The 23,032-nt window shown below is 47.2% G+C and overlaps 2 protein-coding genes across 7 annotated transcripts; both read left to right on the top strand.

Moving 5' to 3' along the window:
• Positions 1–2,193: 2,193 nt before the first annotated feature.
• On the top strand, positions 2,194–10,942 carry LOC103064026 (membrane-spanning 4-domains subfamily A member 4A-like). Of its 3 annotated transcripts, none has more exons than XM_088140006.1 (7): positions 2,194–2,320; positions 4,118–4,283; positions 5,744–5,860; positions 6,870–6,926; positions 7,606–7,779; positions 8,318–8,437; positions 9,850–10,942. In XM_088140006.1, exons 2-7 carry the CDS (start codon positions 4,176–4,178, stop codon positions 9,928–9,930), a joined length of 657 nt encoding a protein of 218 aa, XP_087996132.1. In that variant the 5' UTR covers positions 2,194–2,320; positions 4,118–4,175; the 3' UTR covers positions 9,931–10,942. The 3 variants fall into 3 exon arrangements, with proteins under 3 accessions (XP_087996132.1, XP_087996130.1, XP_087996131.1); XM_088140004.1 differs by lacking the exon at positions 2,194–2,320 and adding an exon at positions 2,400–2,735; XM_088140005.1 differs by lacking the exon at positions 2,194–2,320 and adding an exon at positions 2,742–4,020.
• A 3,601-nt stretch (positions 10,943–14,543) lies between these two features.
• Positions 14,544–22,949, top strand: LOC103048290 (membrane-spanning 4-domains subfamily A member 4A-like). 4 transcript variants are annotated; one of them, XM_088140011.1, is made up of 7 exons: positions 14,544–14,726; positions 16,518–16,683; positions 17,897–18,013; positions 18,999–19,055; positions 19,735–19,893; positions 20,763–20,882; positions 22,292–22,949. In XM_088140011.1, exons 2-7 carry the CDS (start codon positions 16,576–16,578, stop codon positions 22,370–22,372), a joined length of 642 nt encoding a protein of 213 aa, XP_087996137.1. In that variant the 5' UTR covers positions 14,544–14,726; positions 16,518–16,575; the 3' UTR covers positions 22,373–22,949. The 4 variants fall into 4 exon arrangements, with proteins under 4 accessions (XP_087996137.1, XP_087996135.1, XP_087996134.1 ...); XM_088140009.1 differs by having other exon boundaries at positions 14,545–14,726; positions 16,135–16,683; XM_088140008.1 differs by lacking the exon at positions 14,544–14,726 and adding an exon at positions 14,733–15,141.
• Positions 22,950–23,032: the final 83 nt, after the last annotated feature.

Genomic DNA, 23,032 nt, shown 5'->3' on the forward strand with positions numbered 1-23,032 from the left:
GAACCTTGCAAGTCTGAAAACACCTCTCCCTTCCCTTGCCTTTACTTTCAAGAAAACTAGGGAGGGTCCCTTTGAAACGCTTTCTCCAGTCCCATTCCTTCTGTAGGCTGAGATATCTCTTATCTGACTGTTGCCCTGGCTGCGGCTCTTCCTCCTGTCTCCCAAGCTTATTCTCACAGCCCATTGCAATTTCCCATTTCTCTCTAGATGTCTTTCCTTGTTTTTCCTTGCTTCATAGTGAAAGTTGGTGTTCATTCATCATATGGTGTTGTTGCCCAAGACTTTCATGTCAATATACTGTATATGTCTATGCCCAACCTGAAAAGCATCTTCCTTATCTTCTCCTGGTCCCATATATTCTACGCAATCCAGCAAGTAGGCAAAGCAGATTATGTGATCACGCCAATGGGAGACAGATCAGACATGTTCAAAGGATTTGCCGCTGGAGCCTATCAAAGCCCAGCAAACACCCACCTGAAGGGATTGTGACATCCCAATGCAAAGTTTACTCCACAAAGAGCAAACTTATTGCTTGCTAAAAGGCTGTTTAAGCTCTAAACATGGAGGATTAATCCAGTTGCAGAGATTAACTGACTGATTTTGGGGCTATCTTGAGTAGGAACAGATGTGCTTACCAAAAGGTGACTTCTGAGCACTATCATAATCTCTCCTCTGGCCATCTAGAGGAGTTCGGACATAACAAACATTATGCTCCCAAAAAACTTTGCTAAGACACCACTCTGGGCCCCAAAAAACAATCCCATCATATAAATAGTTGGGAAAAGTAGCCAACTTGCCTGGTCATCTTCATGGCTGCTTCTCATCTCTGCAGCTGCTGGAATCCAGGATCTTTTTTATTTTTTCTAGCGCCAGTAAAAAAAAGGTGAAAATGGAATCAATATTCTAGCCTTAACAAGCCACTGCAATTTATATCATGCTATTGTTCTTAGAAGCAGGGTTTTTTTTTTTTTTTGGAAAAAGCAAATCTCTTTTTTTAATTCTTCAACTCACATGGCCATTTTCCCCTTCTGCTTTTCTAAAGGGGAAGTGGGAATAACACAACTGATTTCTGCCTAAATTCTGGTATTTGAGCAGGAAATCCTGTATTCCTTGTTACGCAAGGACAGCCAAATAACAGCACACACAAAAATCAGTTTTGTGAGAATTTCTCATTTCCTCTTTAACGATTGGCTTATCCCTTTATTTGCCTAGATGTACTCAGGAGGAAATGCTCCCTTTCTGATAAATGGGTACAGGACCACTCTGCGCCAAGACATTCAAAGGGAAGAGGCAGAAAGGTCTCAATGGGTGAAAGGGGGCTTCAAATTTTGTCACTTGCTCCTTTTTTTCCCCCTCCAAATCATATAATAGTTTGGAATACTTTAGCGTTCTCTTTCTCTCTGTTTTTAAAGATTGATTTAACGTCTTTATATGCTACAACATTCCAGCAAGTGGCCCGTGTGCTTCACAGCAAGCAAAAGTTTGGAAGGCTTAAAAGATATGCAGATGCTGTGATGTGTCTGTACCTACAAAGATCAGATCCTGCAACCCATGGCACTCCCTGTGGCACTCTAGGGAAGCGAAAGTTGGACTTTAGAGAAGCAGGATGGGAAGAATATTGACGTCTTTGAACTCTGGTGTTGCAGAAGACTCCTGAGAATACCACAGACAGCCAAGAAAAGAAACCGATGGATAACTGAAGAAATCAACCCAGAGTTTTCCTCCAGGCACGAGTGACCAGGCTGAAATTATCCTACTTCAGACACATTATGCCAAGACCCAACTCTCTGGAGAAGCTCTGATGCCGGGAAAGGTGGAAGGACAGAGAAGAGGAGGCAGACCGGCAGTTACAGTGGCGATGGGGGCACTGCTGGAAGAGCTGAAGGAGCAGGTTAGGGACAGAGCGTCCTGGAGGAAATCTACGTATGGGCTCGCCAAGAGCTGACGCCAACATAATCAGTCGATCGATCCATCCATCGATCCATCCATCAATGAAAAGAGTGGAAGGACCCGGGCAATCTCCGATCCCTGAATCTGCTGACCCGCCCCCACTTGGCCTTCCTGCCCCAGCTGGAGCTCCTCCAGCATCTAGGAGGCGACCCGCCCAGCGAGCCCGGGATGCTGAAGGAGGGACGCCTTGCCCTCCCCGGCCCCGTTCTGCCTCCTCCCTTGCGGGAGGGGGCGAGGCGCCGGGATGGCCGCCAGTCGGAGAAGCTCCGCCGGGCGAGTCCCCTCCTCTTTCGGGGCGGCCCTCGGCAAGGCTCGGCCCCGCTGTCGGCCGGGCTCGGCCGGGAGAGGAGGGAGCCGAGCGGAGCGAACGGTCAGGCGCAGTGCGAAGGGCGGGGGATGGCGGCCGACTCGCCTGCCTTCGCCGTGCCGGAGCCGCGGGGAGGCAGCGTCGGCGGGCAGCAAATGGGGCCGCTGCGCGGGGCGGTGGCGCGGGGCGCGGAGGGGCGGCTGCTCCGGGTCTGGCTCTGGCGCTGGCTGCGCGCTTCCTTGGGCCAGGTCGGGACGGCGGCGCTCTCGGCGGCTCGCGCGTCTCAAGCGCGGGGCGCGTCTGAGAGCAGGGAGCCCGTTTTCGGCTTCTTGCGACCGCCTGCGCTGGCGGCTCAGCGGACGGCCCGAGGCGCTGGGCGAGAGGCGGCGGCCGGGTTGCGGGGCTTCGGGGCGGCTGCTCGCGCCTGACCCGGCCGATGCGAGCCCGGCAGCTGCGTTCGGGCGACGAACTAACCCTCGTGAGTTTCAAGCTAATTAACTTCTTTGTTCCTTTCCTTTTTTTGCGGGGTGGGGGCTTAGCATCTGCGTGCTTGCAGCGCCTTTGGCGTGCGGTTCAGCGCGTCGTGCGCTTCGAAAGCAGGTGAATGAAGCAACGGGGTTCAGGGTGTTGCGTGAATGCAGGAAAGGTCCCGTGAACGCCGATCTGCGACGGGGAGGTGGGCTGGGGAGGTTCAGCCTCTGTGGGGCTGATGGCAAGGGCGGAGAAACTCTCCTGGAATGGCTGAAGGGCATCCAGCGGCGTCAGGAGCCGCTTAGGTGGTGAGGGAGATGCTGGCGTTCATCTCCAGGGCCTCCTTGTTGGACCGTTGGGGGCTTGCCCGGGTGCGTGAGGTAGAAGAGGGGTTTGGCCGGGCTGGGGCATCCTTGGCCCAGTGGGCCTGAATCGCTGGACTCTCTCCCTACCATTGGCATGAATTTGGCAGGTGGCACGGGTAGGAGCAAGGCTGGCATTTTCGCCGATTCCTTCTCTATACTGTATTATTACTATTATGGTTGGTCAGACAGTCAGCCAGATGTTTAGAGTGGATCTGGCATTTTTATCCACCTATCGAGTCCTTCCCAAGGCCCTGAGATGGGCAGATATTGTTGTTGGATGGTGGTACGAGATGGGCAGCTATAGAAAGATAAGAAATCAATCAATCAATCAATCAATCAATCAATCATAATATATATATATATAAGCTGTCCCAAGGAAAGCTGCCTTTGGCAATTGACTGATGGTAATTTTCTCAACATTGATGGTGTTCAGGTGGTACTCCAGATGTTTTGGGATTATTACTAGGCAAAAATGATGATGATGATGATGATGATGATGATGATATTATTATTATTATTATTATTATTACCAATATTACCAAAAAGCATTGTGCATCTTCCAAACTTCTCTTTTTATATTTTTTTCTATGCTTCTTCTGTTTGCTCTTTTCTGAAAATAACACTGTCCCCCTTGATATCAGATGGAAGTTGCATTGAAGGCATTGATTGGATTCCTGTCTACAAAGTGTGGCTTTTACATCTTGGTTTGTGGAAGAAGCTGTCAGTCATGCTTTACCAAAGACACCATTGGGTTCAAACATGATTTGCAAATCGCAGAGACTATGTGCAATGAGTAAACCAAGCTGATCTGCAGGATTGACGTTTCCTGTGTTTCCTGTTCTCGAAAATTCCTCCCAACTTCTGTTCACTCAGCCGAAAGGCAAAAACCGACATTTAAGGATAAAGGATGAAGTGCCTTCCTTCTAGGTTTCTTAATGCAGAACCTAAACGTTTGGGAATGGGAAGTGAAAAGATGGGGATCGTGCCTTTAATACTTTCTCTCTTTCTTCCCTTCCTTTCTAAGGCCCCAGCATTGCTGAGCTTGCCAACCTAAAGGAGCCTCCATTCTTGCAAACCCCAGTATGGATTCCCTTCCAGCTGTGGGGCCTGGCTCGCTGCCTTCCTCCCCTGAGACCGATCTTCCGCTCCCGTTGAAGAAGTTTTATCGGGGTGAACCACTGGCCCTGGGGGTGAGTATGGAGATGAGCAGAAATGATGGTTCTTCTCCTTTTGAGTGACTCTTGGAATAGATTGCAGGGTATCCCAGAGTGGTCCTAGCTGTCACCCACACTGGCTGTGCAGTTGGCTCAGGACAAGGGACGTTCCTTGTTTAGTTTGGCCCTGGAAGTTCTTGCCATACTGGAAGGGTGGATAACATGGATGGTGATTCAGATGTTAATGTATGACTGCCAACAGCTGCAGTCCTGAGGGATGCTGGGAGTTGCATTGCTGGATGCCAGCCATTGCCCATTCCTGCCAAGGATGAAGAAGCAATTGGGCAAAAGAGGGGGGCAGAGAGACCATACCAGCTGAGGCATATGACTAAGTTCTCCAGCCACTGGAAATAATGGTTGCATTCTGTGACTTTCTGAAGTGACAGATGGGCCTTTTCCAAGGCTCAGTTGTGAGCGTCCCCTTCAGGAAAGGCAGATCCCCCCCCTCCCCAAAAAACAGTATTGTAGACCATGATTGAATCCATGGCATATGTTCTTCTACGTTGTGCCTTTTCTTCTGATTTAGGATCATGGCTACTCCAGCCATTGAAACAAAAAATCTTCCCAGTCGTACTGAAGAATTTTATGCAGGCCCCCTTAAAGCTGGCAGAAATCCCCAAGTCCCCTGTTCTGTTGCCTCAGGGCACAGGGATTCTCTGTTGTGTACGTATGAAAATTGCTGAGCCATTTGTTATAGTGACCAGTTCATGTAACATCTAAACACTGTATCACCCCCTCCCCTTTAAGGGAATGTGGTCTTGAGGCCTGAAGCACGAGGCCCAGACTGATAAAATTACACAAAGAATCCCCTCTCTAGTATGAGAGCATATTGGCGGGGGGGGGGGCGGGGGGAGGAAGGTGCATGTACATAGCTTCTATAAGACTGCCCTTCCTGCAAGCTACTGCTAGCCAGGCCAAGGTACCTCTAAAGCGGAATGTGCTATATAGTCAACAAGTAGAAGCCTTGTGAGTTCAAATCCCAGTAAAGGGTTGAAGATAAGGATATCTGTCTCTGATGAGTCCCAACAAGGATAAATCTGGTTCGTAGTGCCTCCTTCTGGCCAGTAGCTAATATGACATCAGGAAAGAAAAAGGTTCTCCAGATGTTGGTGAACAATAGTGATCCAAACCAATGGCCAGTGCTGAGAGATGCTGGAGCTGTAGTTCAGCGACATCTGGAGTATGGTTGGTTCCCCAATCCTGTATATCACTGACTGGGGAAGGTTGTAGCTGCAGCTGAATGGCCTTTTTAGTTAGATATCTCATCTTAAAATAATGTATTATTTTATTAAAGTTCTCAGTTTTTGGTGGGGGAGGAGGAGAGAAAATCTAAACAGGCAGTGGCATGCATCTTAATGCCCCTACCCTCTGCTCTCTTGGTCTGGTTCTGGAAGGTGAGTTGAAACTGAAGGCAGTGTTTCTTTCCCTCTTTGCAGATCACACAGATATTTACAGGAATCATAGGAATCGTTTTTGGGCTCCTGGTCAACCTAATAGATGGATATATGATTGACTACACAATGATAAAGATGCCCTATTGGAGTGGAATCTTGGTAATTCTACATGATGGTGTATTCAAACAATTCAACAGCACAGCTGGGGATCCAGATATTGAAGTGAACAACACAGCAGCCTCAGGGCAAACTGGCCTTTGCTGAAGGATGTAGCAGCTGTTGGTTTTCTCCAAATCTTTTTACAGACTTCACTTTGAGAAAAACGATTGCTTGGCTAGTGCCGTTTAGTGGATCATGTCTGCTCTCCAAAGTTTCAGAAAACCACTGAACCCTGAACTAATTACAAACATTAGTAGAAGTAATATCTTTGCTCTCATTGTACAGGTAGTGCTCACTTACCAACTGCCTCGTTCAGCGACCGTTCAAAGTTACAAAAGTGCTGACCGAGGGGGACTTATGACGAGTCCTCAAACTTGTGGCCGTGGCAGCATCCCCATGGTCACAGGATTGCCATTTGTGACCTTCACAGCCGGCTTCAAAAAAGTTGAAAATGGTCATGTGACATCATGATTAATGACTGTGCCGCTTAGGGATGGAATTGCTGGTCCCAATGTGGGTCAGTAAGTGAGGACTAGCTCTATAATTCTGAATATCAGTTACCATTCCATAGTTCACTTTTAATTTGCTCAGGAAAGAAAACCATCTTTTGAGCAGATAGGAGGTGCTTGTGGTACTCTCAGCGTTACTGAGCTACACTTCCTAGTGGCTTCATTCAAGGTGAACATGAGGCTGAGAGTTGTTTGTAGCATCTGGGCAGCTGCGGTTCTTGCCATAGCGACATGGGGAAAAATTGAATATTAATGGTGTGCTGTGCTGCACAAAAGATGTGTGAATGTAGCTCCTGTCTGCAACGCCTTAAAGCAGCTGCATCTTCAACTGGAATAGGGAAGGTTGGTTGGGGTTCAGCACAAAAGATGACCAGAGGACAGTAGGGAGCAACCTAAGGCGGGAGAGAGATGACAGGTCTATGGTGGAAGGGAGAGAATTGAGATCCTGGTCCTCTGGGGATGGAGCCATGGCTGTTGAGTTGCTTTTCTTTTTCTTCTAGTACATCATATCCGGATCCTTAGCTGTGGCAGCTGCTCGGAAGCCCAAGTTGCCTCTGGTAAGTAGCCCACTGGAGACAAGTGAAGGCCATGGCTTAATCAGAAACCATCCATCTCTGGGGTCCTGGCCAGAATCTCTACCCTCTTCAAGAAAGATTGAGAAAGCCGCTCATCCAACACCTTGGGGGGCTACAACCCATTGGGTTGCCAATCATGAGCTTGGTGGATTTCTGATGTTGTCAGATCGCTACCATCAAATGGAGCATCCTGATGATTGTGGCTTTTGTTTAAGAGCCTCTCCCCTCCAAATTCCTGGCCTGAATTCCCTTTTTGAAAGCTCCAGGTCTTTTGTGGGTCTCTTTATGCCAGCGTTTGGCCAAGAGGTTCTGTGTCTCCATCTCTGATTGAATGTTCTGGTTGGGTGAGCCAGTTTCTTCCAAGGAAGCAAACGTCTTGAACCTGTCTCTCTTCCACCATGGTGGCCAGTTGGGCAGAGAAATGAGAGTCTGTGTCCAAATTGCACCCCTCAAGAGGAGCAAGAAGGAATTTAGCCATTCTTACAAGGGTGTAGAGGGTAAAAGCCTCAACTCTTCTGCCTAAAGCAAATGCAGAACTGAAAGGCAGCTGAACTCCTCTGTTCCCATCACCATCAGAGAAATCTGGTGATTGCAACACAGCTACTGTTTGCTTATGTGTGCATGTGTGTAAGACATTATTAATTTTTGTTGTCCCTCCTAGGTGAAAGGCATGCTGGCAATGAATGTGATAAGTGCCGTAACAGCTGGTATTGGCATCATCTTACTGTTTATCACCTTAAGCCACCCCTTTCTATACTATGTCTGGCACTCATGCGATTATCTTGAAGACAAATCTCTGGAAAAGTTGTGTTATGAAACCACCATGCAATTATATGTAAGTATGTGACCTTCCAGAATTCATCTGTAAGAAGTTGCTTTCAACAGGGCAGAGAGGGAGAAAGGAGCTCATGGTGATTTTTTTTTTTTGACAAAACTGTGAGTTGCAGCTTTTGCTTGGTGGACTTACCAAACTAGATGGTTTTACCAGGAGCCACCTGGACGGTGTGCTCCTATGCTAACCAGGAGGCATTTGGCAGCCCCACGAGGTAGACCAGATCAGGAAATCAACCCTGCAGAAAGGCTACAACTACTTTTATTGAAATTGATGGTAATTAGAGAATCTTGCAAATCTGATTGGGCTGTACATTCTCCCACTTCTTATAATCCTGTGATTTAGGGAGGCCACTGCCTGATCCACTTCCAAATGTTATCTCATTGCTCTGGACTGAAAAAATGCTTCACCCCCTTTTTGCTCAGGAAACGGATCCTCCATATCTCCATCCCGGTCATCTTCCTTTTTCTACAGTTGGAGATAAATGTGCCCACAGGTATATATAAAAAATAGATATGTTACTTTTCTGTTTCATTGATAGGATATCGTTAGAGGAATGTTGGCTATTCTTACTGTGTTCACCATCCTGGAGTTTTGCATCGCCATCTCTGTTGCGTCCTTTGGATGTAAGGTGCTTTGCCGAGATTCCTACACTCAAACGGTAAGATTCCCAAGGAAGGTGGGTAGTTAATCCAGGCAAACGGATTGAGAAACAGATCTTGCTTTCTGATACTTTTGTGCAATAGTGTGAAAGAATAGGATTGGGAGGCATTACGTTGTTACTCCTGTGCAGACGGACCTATTCAGATGTGTTTAGAGATGACAGTTCAAGGGATAAAATAGTTTGGGGGGCTGTTTTGGCACAGGCTGTGCTGGGCGCGGGTTGGACCTCAGAGGACGGTGCAAAACAGCCTGGCTGGGGGCTGCAGGGATGAGAACCCCCGTAAGCCACTTCTCCATTTAGCGTGACTCACGGATTCTGCAGGCTGGCTGTTTTGGCATATGATGAAAGCGTGTGCGCTGCCCTGCATTGTAAACTCTGCCCCTTTTGGGTGGTGTGAACATCATGAGGCCTGTGTAGAAGGGGCAGAGTTTATTGTGCAAAGGTGCGATGCTGCTTTCGTGAGACTGACTGGGCTGGCCCACCTCGCATCTGCCCAGTGTGTTTCTTAAGCAAAGGCTTCTTTCAGAAGCACCATGCATAGCAGGTTCCCTTATTGCCGAGGATCACCACCCTTTTGATTTTTAAGAGAAAGTTATAGGGAAAGAAAAACATTTGAAAAGGAAAAAAGAGCATGGCTATGGGATGCCATGATGACAATAAATAAATAAAAGTAATGTGTATGTTATAGCTTGAGGCTAAAAGATATCCTTGGCAGTAAAGATGAAAGACTTGTACAGTGAGATGGGCAGTGCATATAAATGTGAAAATAAATAAAAAATAAAAATAAAAATAATATTATGTTCTAGTTCACACACTGTACTGCATGTGCTGTAAAAGAACAAAATAACCTGGCTTCAGACAGGAAGCTAAATTGCAAATCCTGGATTATAAATGATACTGGATAGATTCTCATATTGTGATAAACCTAAAGGAGACAATCCACCTTACGAATCTCAGTGAGCCCATCCTACGGCTCTGATTGGATGAGGAGGGTGTAAGGTTCTCACCACCCAATAAGTGCCACCTAATCTATCCACGGTCCAGGCAGCACCTCAGATGGGACTCCAGAAAGGTGCTTTGGAATTGTGGGAGCTTGAACCCAGCATCTGTGCCAAACTCTTTAAAGCAACTGCATCTCTTTCTGGGATCTGGGAGGCAGCTTTTTTCTCATGCAAAAGCAGGAGAAGATGCAGCTGCCTTAAAGAGAGGCAGTGCTATCTTATGCTCCCGTGAGGATCAGGATTCCTCTTGGGAATGCAATGAAAAGGCTGCAGAGCCGTATTCCAAACAAGAAGAGACAGAAGCAGCCAATAGGCTGTTGGAAAGCTGAGCACTTCTATTCGTTGCTGTAGAAGGAGAAATGCACGCACAACAAATGGCCTTAAAGCCTCCGTTATTCATTTCTTTAGGTCGTGGTCGTTTATCAGAATGTGACTCCAGCGAATGCCGAACACCCACCAGTCGAGTGCAAACAGCCGGAGTCCCCCTGAATTGCTTTCCCTTCATGACAGCGACTCCCGAGTGCGCTTGTTTGCTGCAGATTGAAGCCTTAAACTTTTTAAAGGAACTGCACATGACTTTTTAGTCGGTGGAACGCAAAAGACCTCATGGACTGAGCAAAGCACCCTGCGTAAAAGATCTTGAGAATGTGAATGTTCTTCACTGCTGGCTAAAGTGTCCCTTTGTGGGCTGGTTGGCGCGTTGTACCACGTTATGGTTTGCTGCTGGAAAATGCGCCATCAGCTGGGTTGACACAACATGCTATGGATGAACTATAGTTTCTACATCACAGTGGCCCACTTCATCAGGCCTTAGCCAAATGTGCGTGTGCTCACAAAAGAAGCTTACCAGCTTAGTTACTAACCCAGCTGCATTCATACAGCAAACTACACTTGGATAATTTTAACCTGGGTTAGTTCATCATTAGTGTACTTAGTTTATGTTTCAATGCATTCTGGAAACCTAGTTTTACTCTTGAATTGAGGACTCCAGGTCCATGCAGTTTTCTTATCAAACATACAGAAATCATTTGCTATCAGCCTCTCCCTTTTTAAAAAAAAATATTTCGTAGTGTAGCCTTTAGCTGTGAGAAGAATTTAAGCCTCTTGTGTGAAACCATCTAATGTTTGCAACGCATTCCAGAAGTTAATTTTGTGGGAGATAAGTCTGTCCATGGGAACTGTTCAGAGAAGAGGCCGGGCAGCCATACATTTGCACAATAACTAAAGAGCCAAATTTATTGGAAGAGAAAACTTGTTCTCTGCCACTCGACCTGCCATCAGACTGCCTTTTGCCACTGCAGCTAATCTCACTGTTTATTTTAGGCATGGCTACACCTCCAAATCTTCTAATAACCCCCGAGCTTGTCGTTTGTCATTTTTATTTTCTCTGAATTCCACGGAAACAAAGATGATTGTAGGGGTCTGGTGGTTTGTGCCTGATTCTCTTTTCAACAAAATCTTTTTTGTTTAAAAAATAAAAACTCTTGGAATGTCAGAAGGGCTCCAGTAGATTCTCAGTGGGTCTGTTCCTGGGTCAATGGAGAGGCGGATGTGTCATGGGGACAGGAAAAGGCGTCACCCCTAGGGAGATTAACTGATTCCCCAGCAGACCCCATCACACACAGAGTTAAATGAAAGACTGCTCAATGGTGTCACCTATATGCTACTAAAACTCAGCCCATGTCACATGATCGTCATGGGTGTATCCCCAACCTCTTTCCCACCTTCCTCTGGCTCCTGTGCCCAATCAGCTGGCAGCAAGGCCTGACGGGTGAGTGGCAATTGGCTGCTTTGGAACCAAGGCAGAAATTGGAAATCTCTTAACAGCTGTGGGCATTGAGGGAAGGATGAGGGACTGACGTGGATGCCTGCTGGAGAGAGAAGAGCTGGCTGGGGTGGGGGGTGGGGGTCAACAGGTGAGCCCTCTTCCTTCAAGGAAGGGGGCCCTTGGGGGACATGCTGGAATGGGGAGTGGGAATGCAGTTTTCTTCAAGGTCCATGGCTCCCTTTGTTCCACCTGCCCCCAGCAAAGTGGCTGGGAGTTCCGCTGGTCAGCTGAGGAGGAAGAGGAGGAGGCGGCTTCATGGGGCCCTTCTGAGGATTGTGGGGGGGGAGGGAAATGGCACAAGCCTATGTTATATGTGGGAAAGAAGGAAGGAAGGGAGGGAGGAAGGAAGGAGGAATGAAGGATGGAAGATTTTTGACGCTCCCTGCCAGCTTCCCACAAGCAAAGTCAGTGGGGAAACTAGAAAAAAATCACAGTTGCTTACACTCCCACTGCTTTGTTGCCCTTGGTCATTCTGTTTCCGTGTTTAGGTTAGGAAATATCTCTGAAACGATGACCCAACAGGCCATGGGTGGTCTAGTTGAAACTAAAACTGGTCAGCTAGAAAGCAGGAGACTGCGAGTTGTTGAAAAAATGGTGAACCTCTTCTGAAAATATTGTCAGGAAAATGTGACAGAGTTGTCCAGGTAGTCCAGAGTATCAACTGACTCAGAGACACCACCACAACAAAAATTGGGTAAAAATTCCGGTTGACTTGTGAAATGGTAAGATGACTTGGGATCAGTACAATCGCTCCTAAGTTGTAGGGGGCAGAGGCCCTGAGGGACAGGAGGAAGAGCCGCTACCAAGACAATGGGCAGATAAAAGAGGGCTGAGTCGGGGCAGGAATGTACCCTGGGTAAATGTTTCAGACAAGACCCTCTCTAGTTCTCATGAAGATAAAGGGGAGGGGAACATATTCAGACTTGCAAGATTCTGTTACTAAGGCTTTACAATAAAAGTTGTACTGACTTACATGACATTGGATTCCTAGTCTGATCTGCCTTGAAGGCTGACATAAGTGCCTGGTCTCATTGCACAAAGAATTGAATGGGCAATGTGTATGGAGATATTTCTATGAATGGCCATGTCATACTGTTTTCCATCCCTGGGCAGGAAGACTTACCCCTCCCCTAAAAAGCATGACCTGTACAGACATACCTTTATATGTGCACAGGCTGACATAAAGATGCTTTCTCCACCCCCATTCTTTCTATGGGCTGAGATATCTCTTATCTAACTGTTGCCCTGGCTGCAGCTCTTCCTCCTGTCTCCCAAGGTTATTCTCACAGCCCATTGCAATTTCCCATTTCTCTCTAGATGTCTTTCCTTGTTTTTCCTTGTTGGTACTGGAAGTTGGTGTCCATTCAGCACATGGCCTTGTTGCCCAAGACTTTCATGTCAATATATATGTCTATGCCCAACCAGAAAAGGATCGTGCTTGTCTTCTCCTGCTCCCATGTATTCTACTCAATCCAGCAAGGAGGCAAAGTAGAGTATATGATCACCCCAATGGGAGACAGATCAGAACTGCCCCCCCGACCTGAAAGGGGTTGTGACATCCCAATGCAAAAATTACTCCACAGAGAACAAACTTATTGCTTGCAACAAGGCTGTCTAAGCTGCAAAGATGGGGAATTAATCCAGCTCCAGGAGTAATTAATAATTGATAATTAATTAAGCTCCAACTGACTGATCTTGGGGCTATCTTGAGTAGGAACAGACGTGCTTACCAAAAGGGACTTCTGACCACTATCATAATCTCTCCTCTGGCCATCCAGAGGAGTTTGGACATAACAAACTTTATGCTTCCAAACAACTTTGCTAAAACACCACTCTGGGCCCGAAAAAACAATCCCATCATATAAATAGTTGGGGAAAGTAGCCAACTTGCCTGGTCATCTTCATGGCTGCTTCTCATCTCTGCAGCTGCTGGAATCCAGGATCTTTTTTATTTTTTCTAGCGCCAGTAAAAAAAAAAAGGTGAAAATGGTATCAATATTCCAGTCTTAACAAGCCACTGCAATTTATATCATGCTATTGTTCTTAGAAGCATTTTTTTTAAAAAAGCAAATCTTTTTTTAATTTTAATTTTTTAAATTCTTCTTAAAATTTTAAAATTTTATATTTAATTTTTTAATTTTTTAAAATTCATGGCCATTTTCCCCTTCTGCTTTTCTAAAGGGGAAGTGGGAATAACACAACTGATTTCTGCCTAAATTCTGGTATTTGAGCAGGAAATCCTGTATTCCTTGTTACGCAAGGACAGCCAAATAACAGTACACACAAAAATCAGTTTTGTGAGAATTTCTCATTTCCTCTTTAACGATTGGCTTATCCCTTTATTTGCCTAGATGTACTCAGGAGGAAATGCTCCCTTTCTGATAAATGGGTACAGGACCACTCTGCGCCAAGACATTCAAAGGGAAGAGGCAGAAAGGTCTCAATGGGCGAAAGGGGGCTTCAAATTTTGTCACTTGCTCCTTTTTTCCCCCCTCCAAATCATATAATAGTTTGGAATACTTTAGTGTTCTCTCTCTCTGTTTTTAAAGATTGATTTAACGTCTTTATATGCTACAACATTCCAGCAAGTGGCCCGTGTGCTTCACAGCAAGCAAAAGTTTGGAAGGCTTAAAAGATATGCAGATGCTGTGATGTGTCTGTACCTACAAAGATCAGATCCTGCAACCCATGGCACTCCCTGTGGCACTCTAGGGAAGCGAAAGTTGGACTTTAGAGAAGCAGGATGGGAAGAATATTGACGTCTTTGAACTCTGGTGTTGCAGAAGACTCCTGAGAATACCACAGACAGCCAAGAAAAGAAACCGATGGATAACTGAAGAAATCAACCCAGAGTTTTCCTCCAGGCACGAGTGACCAGGCTGAAATTATCCTACTTCAGACACATTATGCCAAGACCCAACTCTCTGGAGAAGCTCTGATGCCGGGAAAGGTGGAAGGACAGAGAAGAGGAGGCAGACCGGCAGTTACAGTGGCGATGGGGGCACTGCTGGAAGAGCTGAAGGAGCAGGTTAGGGACAGAGCGTCCTGGAGGAAATCTACGTATGGGCTCGCCAAGAGCTGACGCCAACATAATCAGTCGATCGATCCATCCATCGATCCATCCATCAATGAAAAGAGTGGAAGGACCCGGGCAATCTCCGATCCCTGAATCTGCTGACCCGCCCCCACTTGGCCTTCCTGCCCCAGCTGGAGCTCCTCCAGCATCTAGGAGGCGACCCGCCCAGCGAGCCCGGGATGCTGAAGGAGGGACGCCTTGCCCTCCCCGGCCCCGTTCTGCCTCCTCCCTTGCGGGAGGGGGCGAGGCGCCGGGATGGCCGCCAGTCGGAGAAGCTCCGCCGGGCGAGTCCCCTCCTCTTTCGGGGCGGCCCTCGGCAAGGCTCGGCCCCGCTGTCGGCCGGGCTCGGCCGGGAGAGGAGGGAGCCGAGCGGAGCGAACGGTCAGGCGCAGTGCGAAGGGCGGGGGATGGCGGCCGACTCGCCTGCCTTCGCCGTGCCGGAGCCGCGGGGAGGCAGCGTCGGCGGGCAGCAAAAGGGGCCGCTGCGCGGGGCGGTGGCGCGGGGCGCGGAGGGGCGGCTGCTCCGGGTCTGGCTCTGGCGCTGGCTGCGCGCTTCCTTGGGCCAGGTCGGGACGGCGGCGCTCTCGGCGGCTCGCGCGTCTCAAGCGCGGGGCGCGTCTGAGAGCAGGGAGCCCGTTTTCGGCTTCTTGCGACCGCCTGCGCTGGCGGCTCAGCGGACGGCCCGAGGCGCTGGGCGAGAGGCGGCGGCCGGGTTGCGGGGCTTCGGGGCGGCTGCTCGCGCCTGACCCGGCCGATGCGAGCCCGGCAGCTGCGTTCGGGCGACGAACTAACCCTCGTGAGTTTCAAGCTAATTAACTTCTTTGTTCCTTTCCTTTTTTTGCGGGGTGGGGGCTTAGCATCTGCGTGCTTGCAGCGCCTTTGGCGTGCGGTTCAGCGCGTCGTGCGCTTCGAAAGCAGGTGAATGAAGCAACGGGGTTCAGGGTGTTGCGTGAATGCAGGAAAGGTCCCGTGAACGCCGATCTGCGACGGGGAGGTGGGCTGGGGAGGTTCAGCCTCTGTGGGGCTGATGGCAAGGGCGGAGAAACTCTCCTGGAATGGCTGAAGGGCATCCAGCGGCGTCAGGAGCCGCTTAGGTGGTGAGGGAGATGCTGGCGTTCATCTCCAGGGCCTCCTTGTTGGACCGTTGGGGGCTTGCCCGGGTGCGTGAGGTAGAAGAGGGGTTTGGCCGGGCTGGGGCATCCTTGGCCCAGTGGGCCTGAATCGCTGGACTCTCTCCCTACCATTGGCATGAATTTGGCAGGTGGCACGGGTAGGAGCAAGGCTGGCATTTTCGCCGATTCCTTCTCTATACTGTATTATTACTATTATGGTTGGTCAGACAGTCAGCCAGATGTTTAGAGTGGATCTGGCATTTTTATCCACCTATCGAGTCCTTCCCAAGGCCCTGAGATGGGCAGATATTGTTGTTGGATGGTGGTACGAGATGGGCAGCTATAGAAAGATAAGAAATCAATCAATCAATCAATCAATCAATCAATCATAATATATATATATATAAGCTGTCCCAAGGAAAGCTGCCTTTGGCAATTGACTGATGGTAATTTTCTCAACATTGATGGTGTTCAGGTGGTACTCCAGATGTTTTGGGATTATTACTAGGCAAAAATGATGATGATGATGATGATGATGATGATATTATTATTATTATTATTATTACCAATATTACCAAAAAGCATTGTGCATCTTCCAAACTTCTCTTTTTATATTTTTTTCTATGCTTCTTCTGTTTGCTCTTTTCTGAAAATAACACTGTCCCCCTTGATATCAGATGGAAGTTGCATTGAAGGCATTGATTGGATTCCTGTCTACAAAGTGTGGCTTTTACATCTTGGTTTGTGGAAGAAGCTGTCAGTCATGCTTTACCAAAGACACCATTGGGTTCAAACATGATTTGCAAATCGCAGAGACTATGTGCAATGAGTAAACCAAGCTGATCTGCAGGATTGACGTTTCCTGTGTTTCCTGTTCTCGAAAATTCCTCCCAACTTCTGTTCACTCAGCCGAAAGGCAAAAACCGACATTTAAGGATAAAGGATGAAGTGCCTTCCTTCTAGGTTTCTTAATGCAGAACCTAAACGTTTGGGAATGGGAAGTGAAAAGATGGGGATCGTGCCTTTAATACTTTCTCTCTTTCTTCCCTTCCTTTCTAAGGCCCCAGCATTGCTGAGCTTGCCAACCTAAAGGAGCCTCCATTCTTGCAAACCCCAGTATGGATTCCCTTCCAGCTGTGGGGCCTGGCTCGCTGCCTTCCTCCCCTGGGACCGATCTTCCTCTCCCGGTGAAGACATTTTATGAGGGTGAACCACTGGCCCTGGGGGTGAGTATGGAGATGAGGGGAAATGATGGTTCCTCTCCTTTTGAGTGACTCTTGGAATAGATTGCGGGGCATCCCAGAGTGGTCCTAGCTGTCACCCACACTGGCTGTGCAGTTGGCTCAGGACCAGGGATGTTCCTTGTTTAGTTTGGCCCTGGAAGTTCTTGCCATATTGGAAGGGTGGAAAACATGGATGGTCATCCAGATGTTAATATATGACTCCCAACAGCTGCCTTGAGCAGGACCAGTCCTGAGGGATGCTGGGAGTTGCATTGCTGGATGCCAGCTATTGCCCATTCCTGCCAAGGACGAAGAAGCAATTGGGCAAAAGAGGGGGGCAGAGAGACCATACCAGCTGAGGTATATGACTAAGTTCTCCAGCCACTGGAAATAATGGTTGCATTCTGTGACTTTCTGAAGTGACAGATGGGCCTTTTCCAAGGCTCAGTTGTGAGTGTCCCCTTCAGGAAAGGCAGATCCCCTCCCCCCCCGCAAAATCCAGTATTGCAGACCATGATAGAATCCATGGCATACGTTCTTTTACATTGGGGCCTTTCTTCTGATTTAGGATGATGGCTACCTGTGATGGACTGGAATGGTGGGAGGGGAGTAAAGAATGTGCTCTGATCTCCAGAGGAGCGAGGAAGAGATAAGCGGAGGAGACTGGCACCTCCCTAAGAAATTCCATCAGTGTGAACTGACTGAGCCTGGGAACTGGTTTTCATTCTGGGAAGATTCTTGTTAATTGGTTGTAGCTAATAAACCTTGCTGGATTGATTCTGCATGGTCTCCTGGAGTTCCTTGGGCTAGGCCCGACACTACCCCAGCCATTGAAACAGTAGCTAATTGGCCAGTAGCTAATACAACATCAAGAAAGAAAAAGGTTCTCCAGATGTTGGTGAACAATAGTGATCCAAACCAATGGCCAGTGCTGAGAGATGCTGGGAGCTATAGTTCAGTGACATCTGGAGTATGGTTGGTTCTCCACTCCTGTATATCACTGATTGCAGGAAGGTTGTAGTTGCAGCTGAATGGCCTTTTTAGTTAGATATCTTATCTTAAAATATTGTATTATTATTAGTTCTCAGTTTTGCGGGGTGGAGGAGAGAAAATCTGAACAGGCAGGCAGTGGCATGCATCTTAATGCCCCTAACCTCCTGCTCTGTTGTGGAAGGTGAGTTGAAACTGAAGGCAGTGTTTCTTTCTCTCTTTGCAGATCACACAGATATTTACAGGAATCATAGGAATTGTTTTTGGGCTCCTGATCAACCTAATGTATGATGAGATGATTGTCTACGCACTTATAACGGTGCCCTATTGGAGTGGAATCTTGGTAATTCTACATGATGGTGTATTCAAACAATTCAACAGGACAGCTGGGGATCCAGATGTTGAAGTGCACATCACAGCAGCCTCAGGGCAAACTGGCCATTGCTGAAGGATGTAGCAGCTGTTGGTTTTTTCCAAATCTTTTTACAGACTTCGCTTTAGGAAAATGATTGCTTTTCTAGTGCCATTTTTGGGATCATGTCTGCTCTCCAAAGTTTCAGAAAGCCACTGAACCCTGAACTGATTACAAACATTAGTAGAAGTAATATCCTTTGCTCTCATTGTACAGGTAGTGCTCACTTACCAACTGCCTCGTTCAGCAACTGTTCTAAGTTGCAACACTGCTGACTAAGGGGGACTTATGACGAGTCCTCGAACTTGTGGCCATGGCAGCATCCCCATGGTCACAGGATTGCCATTTGCGACCTTCACAGCCAAATGGTCATGTGACATCATGATTAATGACTGTGCCGCTTAGGGATGGAATTGCTGGTCCCAATGTGGGTCAGTAAGTGAGGACTAGCTCTATAATTCTGAATATCAGTTACCATTCCATAGTTCACTTTTAATTTGCTCAGGAAAGAAAACCATCTTTTGAGCAGATAGGAGGTGCTTGTGGTACTCTCAGCGTTACTGAGCTACACTTCCTAGTGGCAAGGTGAACATGAGGCTGAGAGTTGTTTGTAGCATCTGGGCAGCTGCGGTTCTTGCCATAGCGACATGGGGAAAAATTGAATATTAATGGTGTGGTGTGCTGCACAAAAGATGTGTGAATGTAGCTCCTGTCTGCAACGCCTTAAAGCAGCTTCATCTTCAACTGGAATAGGGAAAGTTGGTTGGGGTTCAGCACAAAAGATGACCAGAGGACAGTAGGGAGCAACCTAAGGCGGGAGAGAGATGACAGGTCTATGGTGGAAGGGAGAGAATTGAGATCCTGGTCCTCTGGGGATGGAGCCATGGCTGTTGAGTTGCTTTTCTTTTTCTTCTAGTACATCATATCCGGATCCTTAGCTGTGGCAGCTGCTCGGAAGCCTAAGTTGCCTCTGGTAAGTAGCCCACTGGATACAAGTGAAGGCCATGGCTTAATCGGAAACCATCCATCTCTGGGGTCCCGGCCAGAATCTCTACCCTCTTCAAGAAAGATTGAGAAAGCCGCTCATCCAACACCTTGGGGGGCTACAACCCATTGGGTTGCCAATCATGAGCTTGGTGGATTTCTGATGTTGCTAGATAGCTACCATCAAATGGAGCATCCTGATGATTGTGGCTTTTGTTTAAAAGCCTCTCCCCTCCAAATTCCTGGCCTGAATTCCCTTTTTGAAAGCTCCAGGTCTTTTGTGGGTCTCTTTATGCCAGTGTTTGGCAAAGAGGTTCTGTGTCTCCATCTCTGATTGAATGTTCTGGTTGGGTGAGCCAGTTTCTTCCAAGGAAGCAAACGTCTTGAACCTGTCTCTCTTCCACCATGGTGGCCAGTTGGGCAGAGAAATGAGAGTCTGTGTCCAAATTGCACCCCTCAAGAGGAGCAAGAAGGAATTTAGCCATTCTTACAATGGTGTAGAGGGTAAAAGCCTCAACTCTTCTGCCTAAAGCAAATGCAGAACTGAAAGGCAGCTGAACTCCTCTGTTCCCATCACCATCAGAGAAATCTGGTGATTGCAACACAGCTACTGTTTGCTTATGTGTGCATGTGTGTGAGACATTATTAATTTTTGTTGTCCCTCCTAGGTGAAAGGCATGCTGGCAATGAATGTGATAAGTGCCATAACAGCTGCTATTAGCATCGTTTGCCAGTCTCTCACCATTATCTACTTCTTTCACTTCCATCTGGGGCATTACTGCAATTATCTTGTTAACCAATTTAAGGAAAAATGTTACAGAATCGAGGTGAGACCTTTTATAAGTATGTGACCTTCCAGAATTCATCTGTAAGAAGTTGCTTTCAACAGGGTAGAGAGGGAGAAAGGAGCTCATGGTGACCTCTAGATGGACATGTAGCTCTTTGGAGGACCTGGTGTCAAAAATATGTCCCAAGCAGAGTTTCAGCCATGGAAAAGTTGGGTGGGAACATTGTCTTGGAATTTCTAGAATTTGGCCTCTTGTACTTTTCTTTCTCCCACTCTTTTCAAAGCAGCTGCACCCAGGGGTGTCCTCAGGGCTGGCCAAGAATTTATGGTGACAGCTGTAACTGTGCAGTCAAAGCTTTCTCAGATTTCATGTGTGGCACAAAAAAACGAAAAACAAAACCAAAAAAGCACTGTTGTGGCTGGAATTTGACTTCTTTGACCACATCTTAACTTTTTTTTTTTTGACAAAACCGTGAGTTGCAGCTTTTGCTTTGTGGACTTACCAAACTAGATGGTTTCACCAGGAGCCACCTGGACGGTGTGCTCCTATGCTACCCAGGAGGCATTTGGCAGCCCCACGAGGTAGACCAGACCAGGAAATCAATCCTGCAGAAAGGCTACAACTACTTTTATTGAAATTGATGGTAATTAGAGAATCTTGCAAATCTGATTGGGCTGTACATTCTCCCACTTCTTATAATCCCGTGATTTAGGGAGGCCACTGCCTGATCCACTTCCAAATGTTATCTCATTGCTCTGGACTGAAAAAACGCTTCACCCCCTTTTTGCTCAGGAAACGGATCCTCCATATCTCCATCCCGGTCATCTTCCTTTTTCTACAGTTGGAGATAAATGTGCCCACAGGTATATATAAAAAATAGATATGTTACTTTTCTGTTTCATTGATAGGATATCGTTAGAGGAATGTTGGCTATTCTTACTGTGTTCACCATCCTGGAGTTTTGCATCGCCATCTCTGTTGCGTCCTTTGGATGTAAGGTGCTTTGCCGAGATCCCTACACTCAAACGGTAAGATTCCCAAGGAAGGTGGGTAGTTAATCCAGGCAAACGGATTGAGAAACAGATCTTGCTTTCTGATACTTTTGTGCAATAGTGTGAAAGAATAGGATTGGGAGGCATTACGTTGTTACTCCTGTGCAGACGGACCTATTCAGATGTGTTTAGAGATGACAGTTCAAGGGATAAAATAGTTTGGGGGGCTGTTTTGGCATAGGCTGTGCTGGACGCGGGTTGGACCTCAGAGGACGGTGCAAAACAGCCTGGCTGGGGGCTGCAGGGATGAGAACCCCCGTAAGCCACTTCTCCATTTAGCGTGACTCACGGATTCTGCAGGCTGGCTGTTTTGGCATATGATGAAAGCGTGTGGGCTGCCCTGCATTGTAAACTCTGCCCCTTTTGGGTGGTGTGAACATCATGAGGCCTGTGTAGAAGGGGCAGGGTTTATTGTGCAAAGGTGCGATGCTGCTTTCGTGAGACTGACTGGGCTGGCCCACCTCGCGTCTGCCCAGTGTGTTTCTTAAGCAAAGGCTTCTTTCAGAAGCACCATGCATAGCAGGTTCCCTTATTGCCGAGGATCACCACCCTTTTGATTTTTAAGAGAAAGTTATAGGGAAAGAAAAACATTTGAAAAGGAAAAAAGAGCATGGCTGTGGGATGCCATGATGACAATAAATAAATAAAAGTAATGTGTATGTTATGGCTTGAGGCTAAAAGATATCCTTGGCAGTAAAGATGAAAGACTTGTACAGTGAGATGGGTGGCACATATAAATTTGAATATAAATAAAAAATAAAAATAATGTTATGTTCTAGTTCACACATTGTACTGCATGTGGTGTAAAAGAACAAAATAATCATCTGGCTTCAGACAGGAAGCTAAATTGCAGATCCTGGATTATAAATGATACTGGATAGATTCTCATATTGTGATAAACCTAAAGGAGACAATCCACCTTACGAATCTCAGTGAGCCCATCCTACGGCTCTGATTGCATGAGGAGGGTGTAAGGTTCTCACCACCCAATAAGTGCCACCTAATCTATCCACGGTCCAGGCAGCACCTCAGATGGGACTCCAGAAAGGTGCTTTGGAATTGTGGGAGCTTGAACCCAGCATCTGTGCCAAACTCTTTAAAGCAACTGCATCTCTTTCTGGGACCTGGGAGGCAGCTTTTTTCTCATGCAAAAGCAGGAGAAGATGCAGCTGCCTTAAAGAGAGGCAGTGCTATCTTATGCTCCCGTGAGGATCAGGATTCCTCTTGGGAATGCAATGAAAAGGCTGCAGAGCCGTATTCCAAACAAGAAGAGACAGAAGCAGTCAATAGGCTGTTGGAAAGCTGAGCACTTCTATTCGTTGCTGTAGAAGGAGAAATGCACGCACAACAAATGGCCTTAAAGCCTCCGTTATTCATTTCTTTAGGTCGTGGTCGTTTATCAGAATGTGACTCCAGCGAATGCCGAACACCCACCAGTCGAGTGCAAACAGCCGGAGTCCCCCTGAATTGCTTTCCCTTCATGACAGCGACTCCCGAGTGCGCTTGCTTGCTGCAGATTGAAGCCTTAAACTTTTTAAAGGAACTGCACGTGACTTTTTAGTCGGTGGAACGCAAAAGACCTCATGGACTGAGCAAAGCACCCTGCGTAAAAGATCTTGAGAATGTGAATGTTCTTCACTGCTGGCTAAAGTGTCCCTTTGTGGGCTGGTTGGCGCGTTGTACCACGTTATGGTTTGCTGCTGGAAAATGCGCCATCAGCTGGGTTGACACAACATGCTATGGATGAACTATAGTTTCTACATCACAGTGGCCCACCACATCAGGGCTTAGCCAAATCTGCGTGTGGTCACCAAAGAAGCTTACCAGCTTAGTTACTAACCCAGCTGCATTCATACAACAAACTACACTTGGATAATTTTAACCTGGGTTAGTTCATCATTAGTGTACTTAGTTTACGGTTCAATGCATTCTGGAAACCTAGTTTTACTCTTGAATTGAGGACTCCAGGTCCATGCAGTTTTCTTATCAAACATACAGAGATATAATAGATAAATACCTTCATGAATATAAAGGCGGGGGGGGGGGATATTCAGACTTGTAAGGTTCTGTTACTAAGGCTTTATAATAAAAGTAGTACTGACCTACATGCCATTGGATCCCTAGTC

Source organism: Python bivittatus, unplaced genomic scaffold (assembly GCF_059951505.1).
Source record: "Python bivittatus isolate LINGU-HERP-01145 unplaced genomic scaffold, Pbiv_v1 ctg000310_np1212, whole genome shotgun sequence".
NCBI lineage: Eukaryota > Metazoa > Chordata > Lepidosauria > Squamata > Pythonidae > Python > Python bivittatus.

Bases quoted from the DNA above. Each gene is read 5' to 3' on its own strand.
- LOC103064026 (XM_088140006.1), top strand. From the start codon at position 4,176: ATGGATTCCCTTCCAGCTGTGGGGCCTGGCTCGCTGCCTTCCTCCCCT. The intron at 4,284-5,743 runs GTGAGTATGGAG...CCCTCTTTGCAG, and splicing joins GTGAACCACTGGCCCTGGGG to ATCACACAGATATTTACAGG. The intron at 6,927-7,605 runs GTAAGTAGCCCA...TGTCCCTCCTAG, and splicing joins GGAAGCCCAAGTTGCCTCTG to GTGAAAGGCATGCTGGCAAT.
- LOC103048290 (XM_088140011.1), top strand. From the start codon at position 16,576: ATGGATTCCCTTCCAGCTGTGGGGCCTGGCTCGCTGCCTTCCTCCCCT. The intron at 16,684-17,896 runs GTGAGTATGGAG...CTCTCTTTGCAG, and splicing joins GTGAACCACTGGCCCTGGGG to ATCACACAGATATTTACAGG. The intron at 20,883-22,291 runs GTAAGATTCCCA...TCATTTCTTTAG, and splicing joins GAGATCCCTACACTCAAACG to GTCGTGGTCGTTTATCAGAA.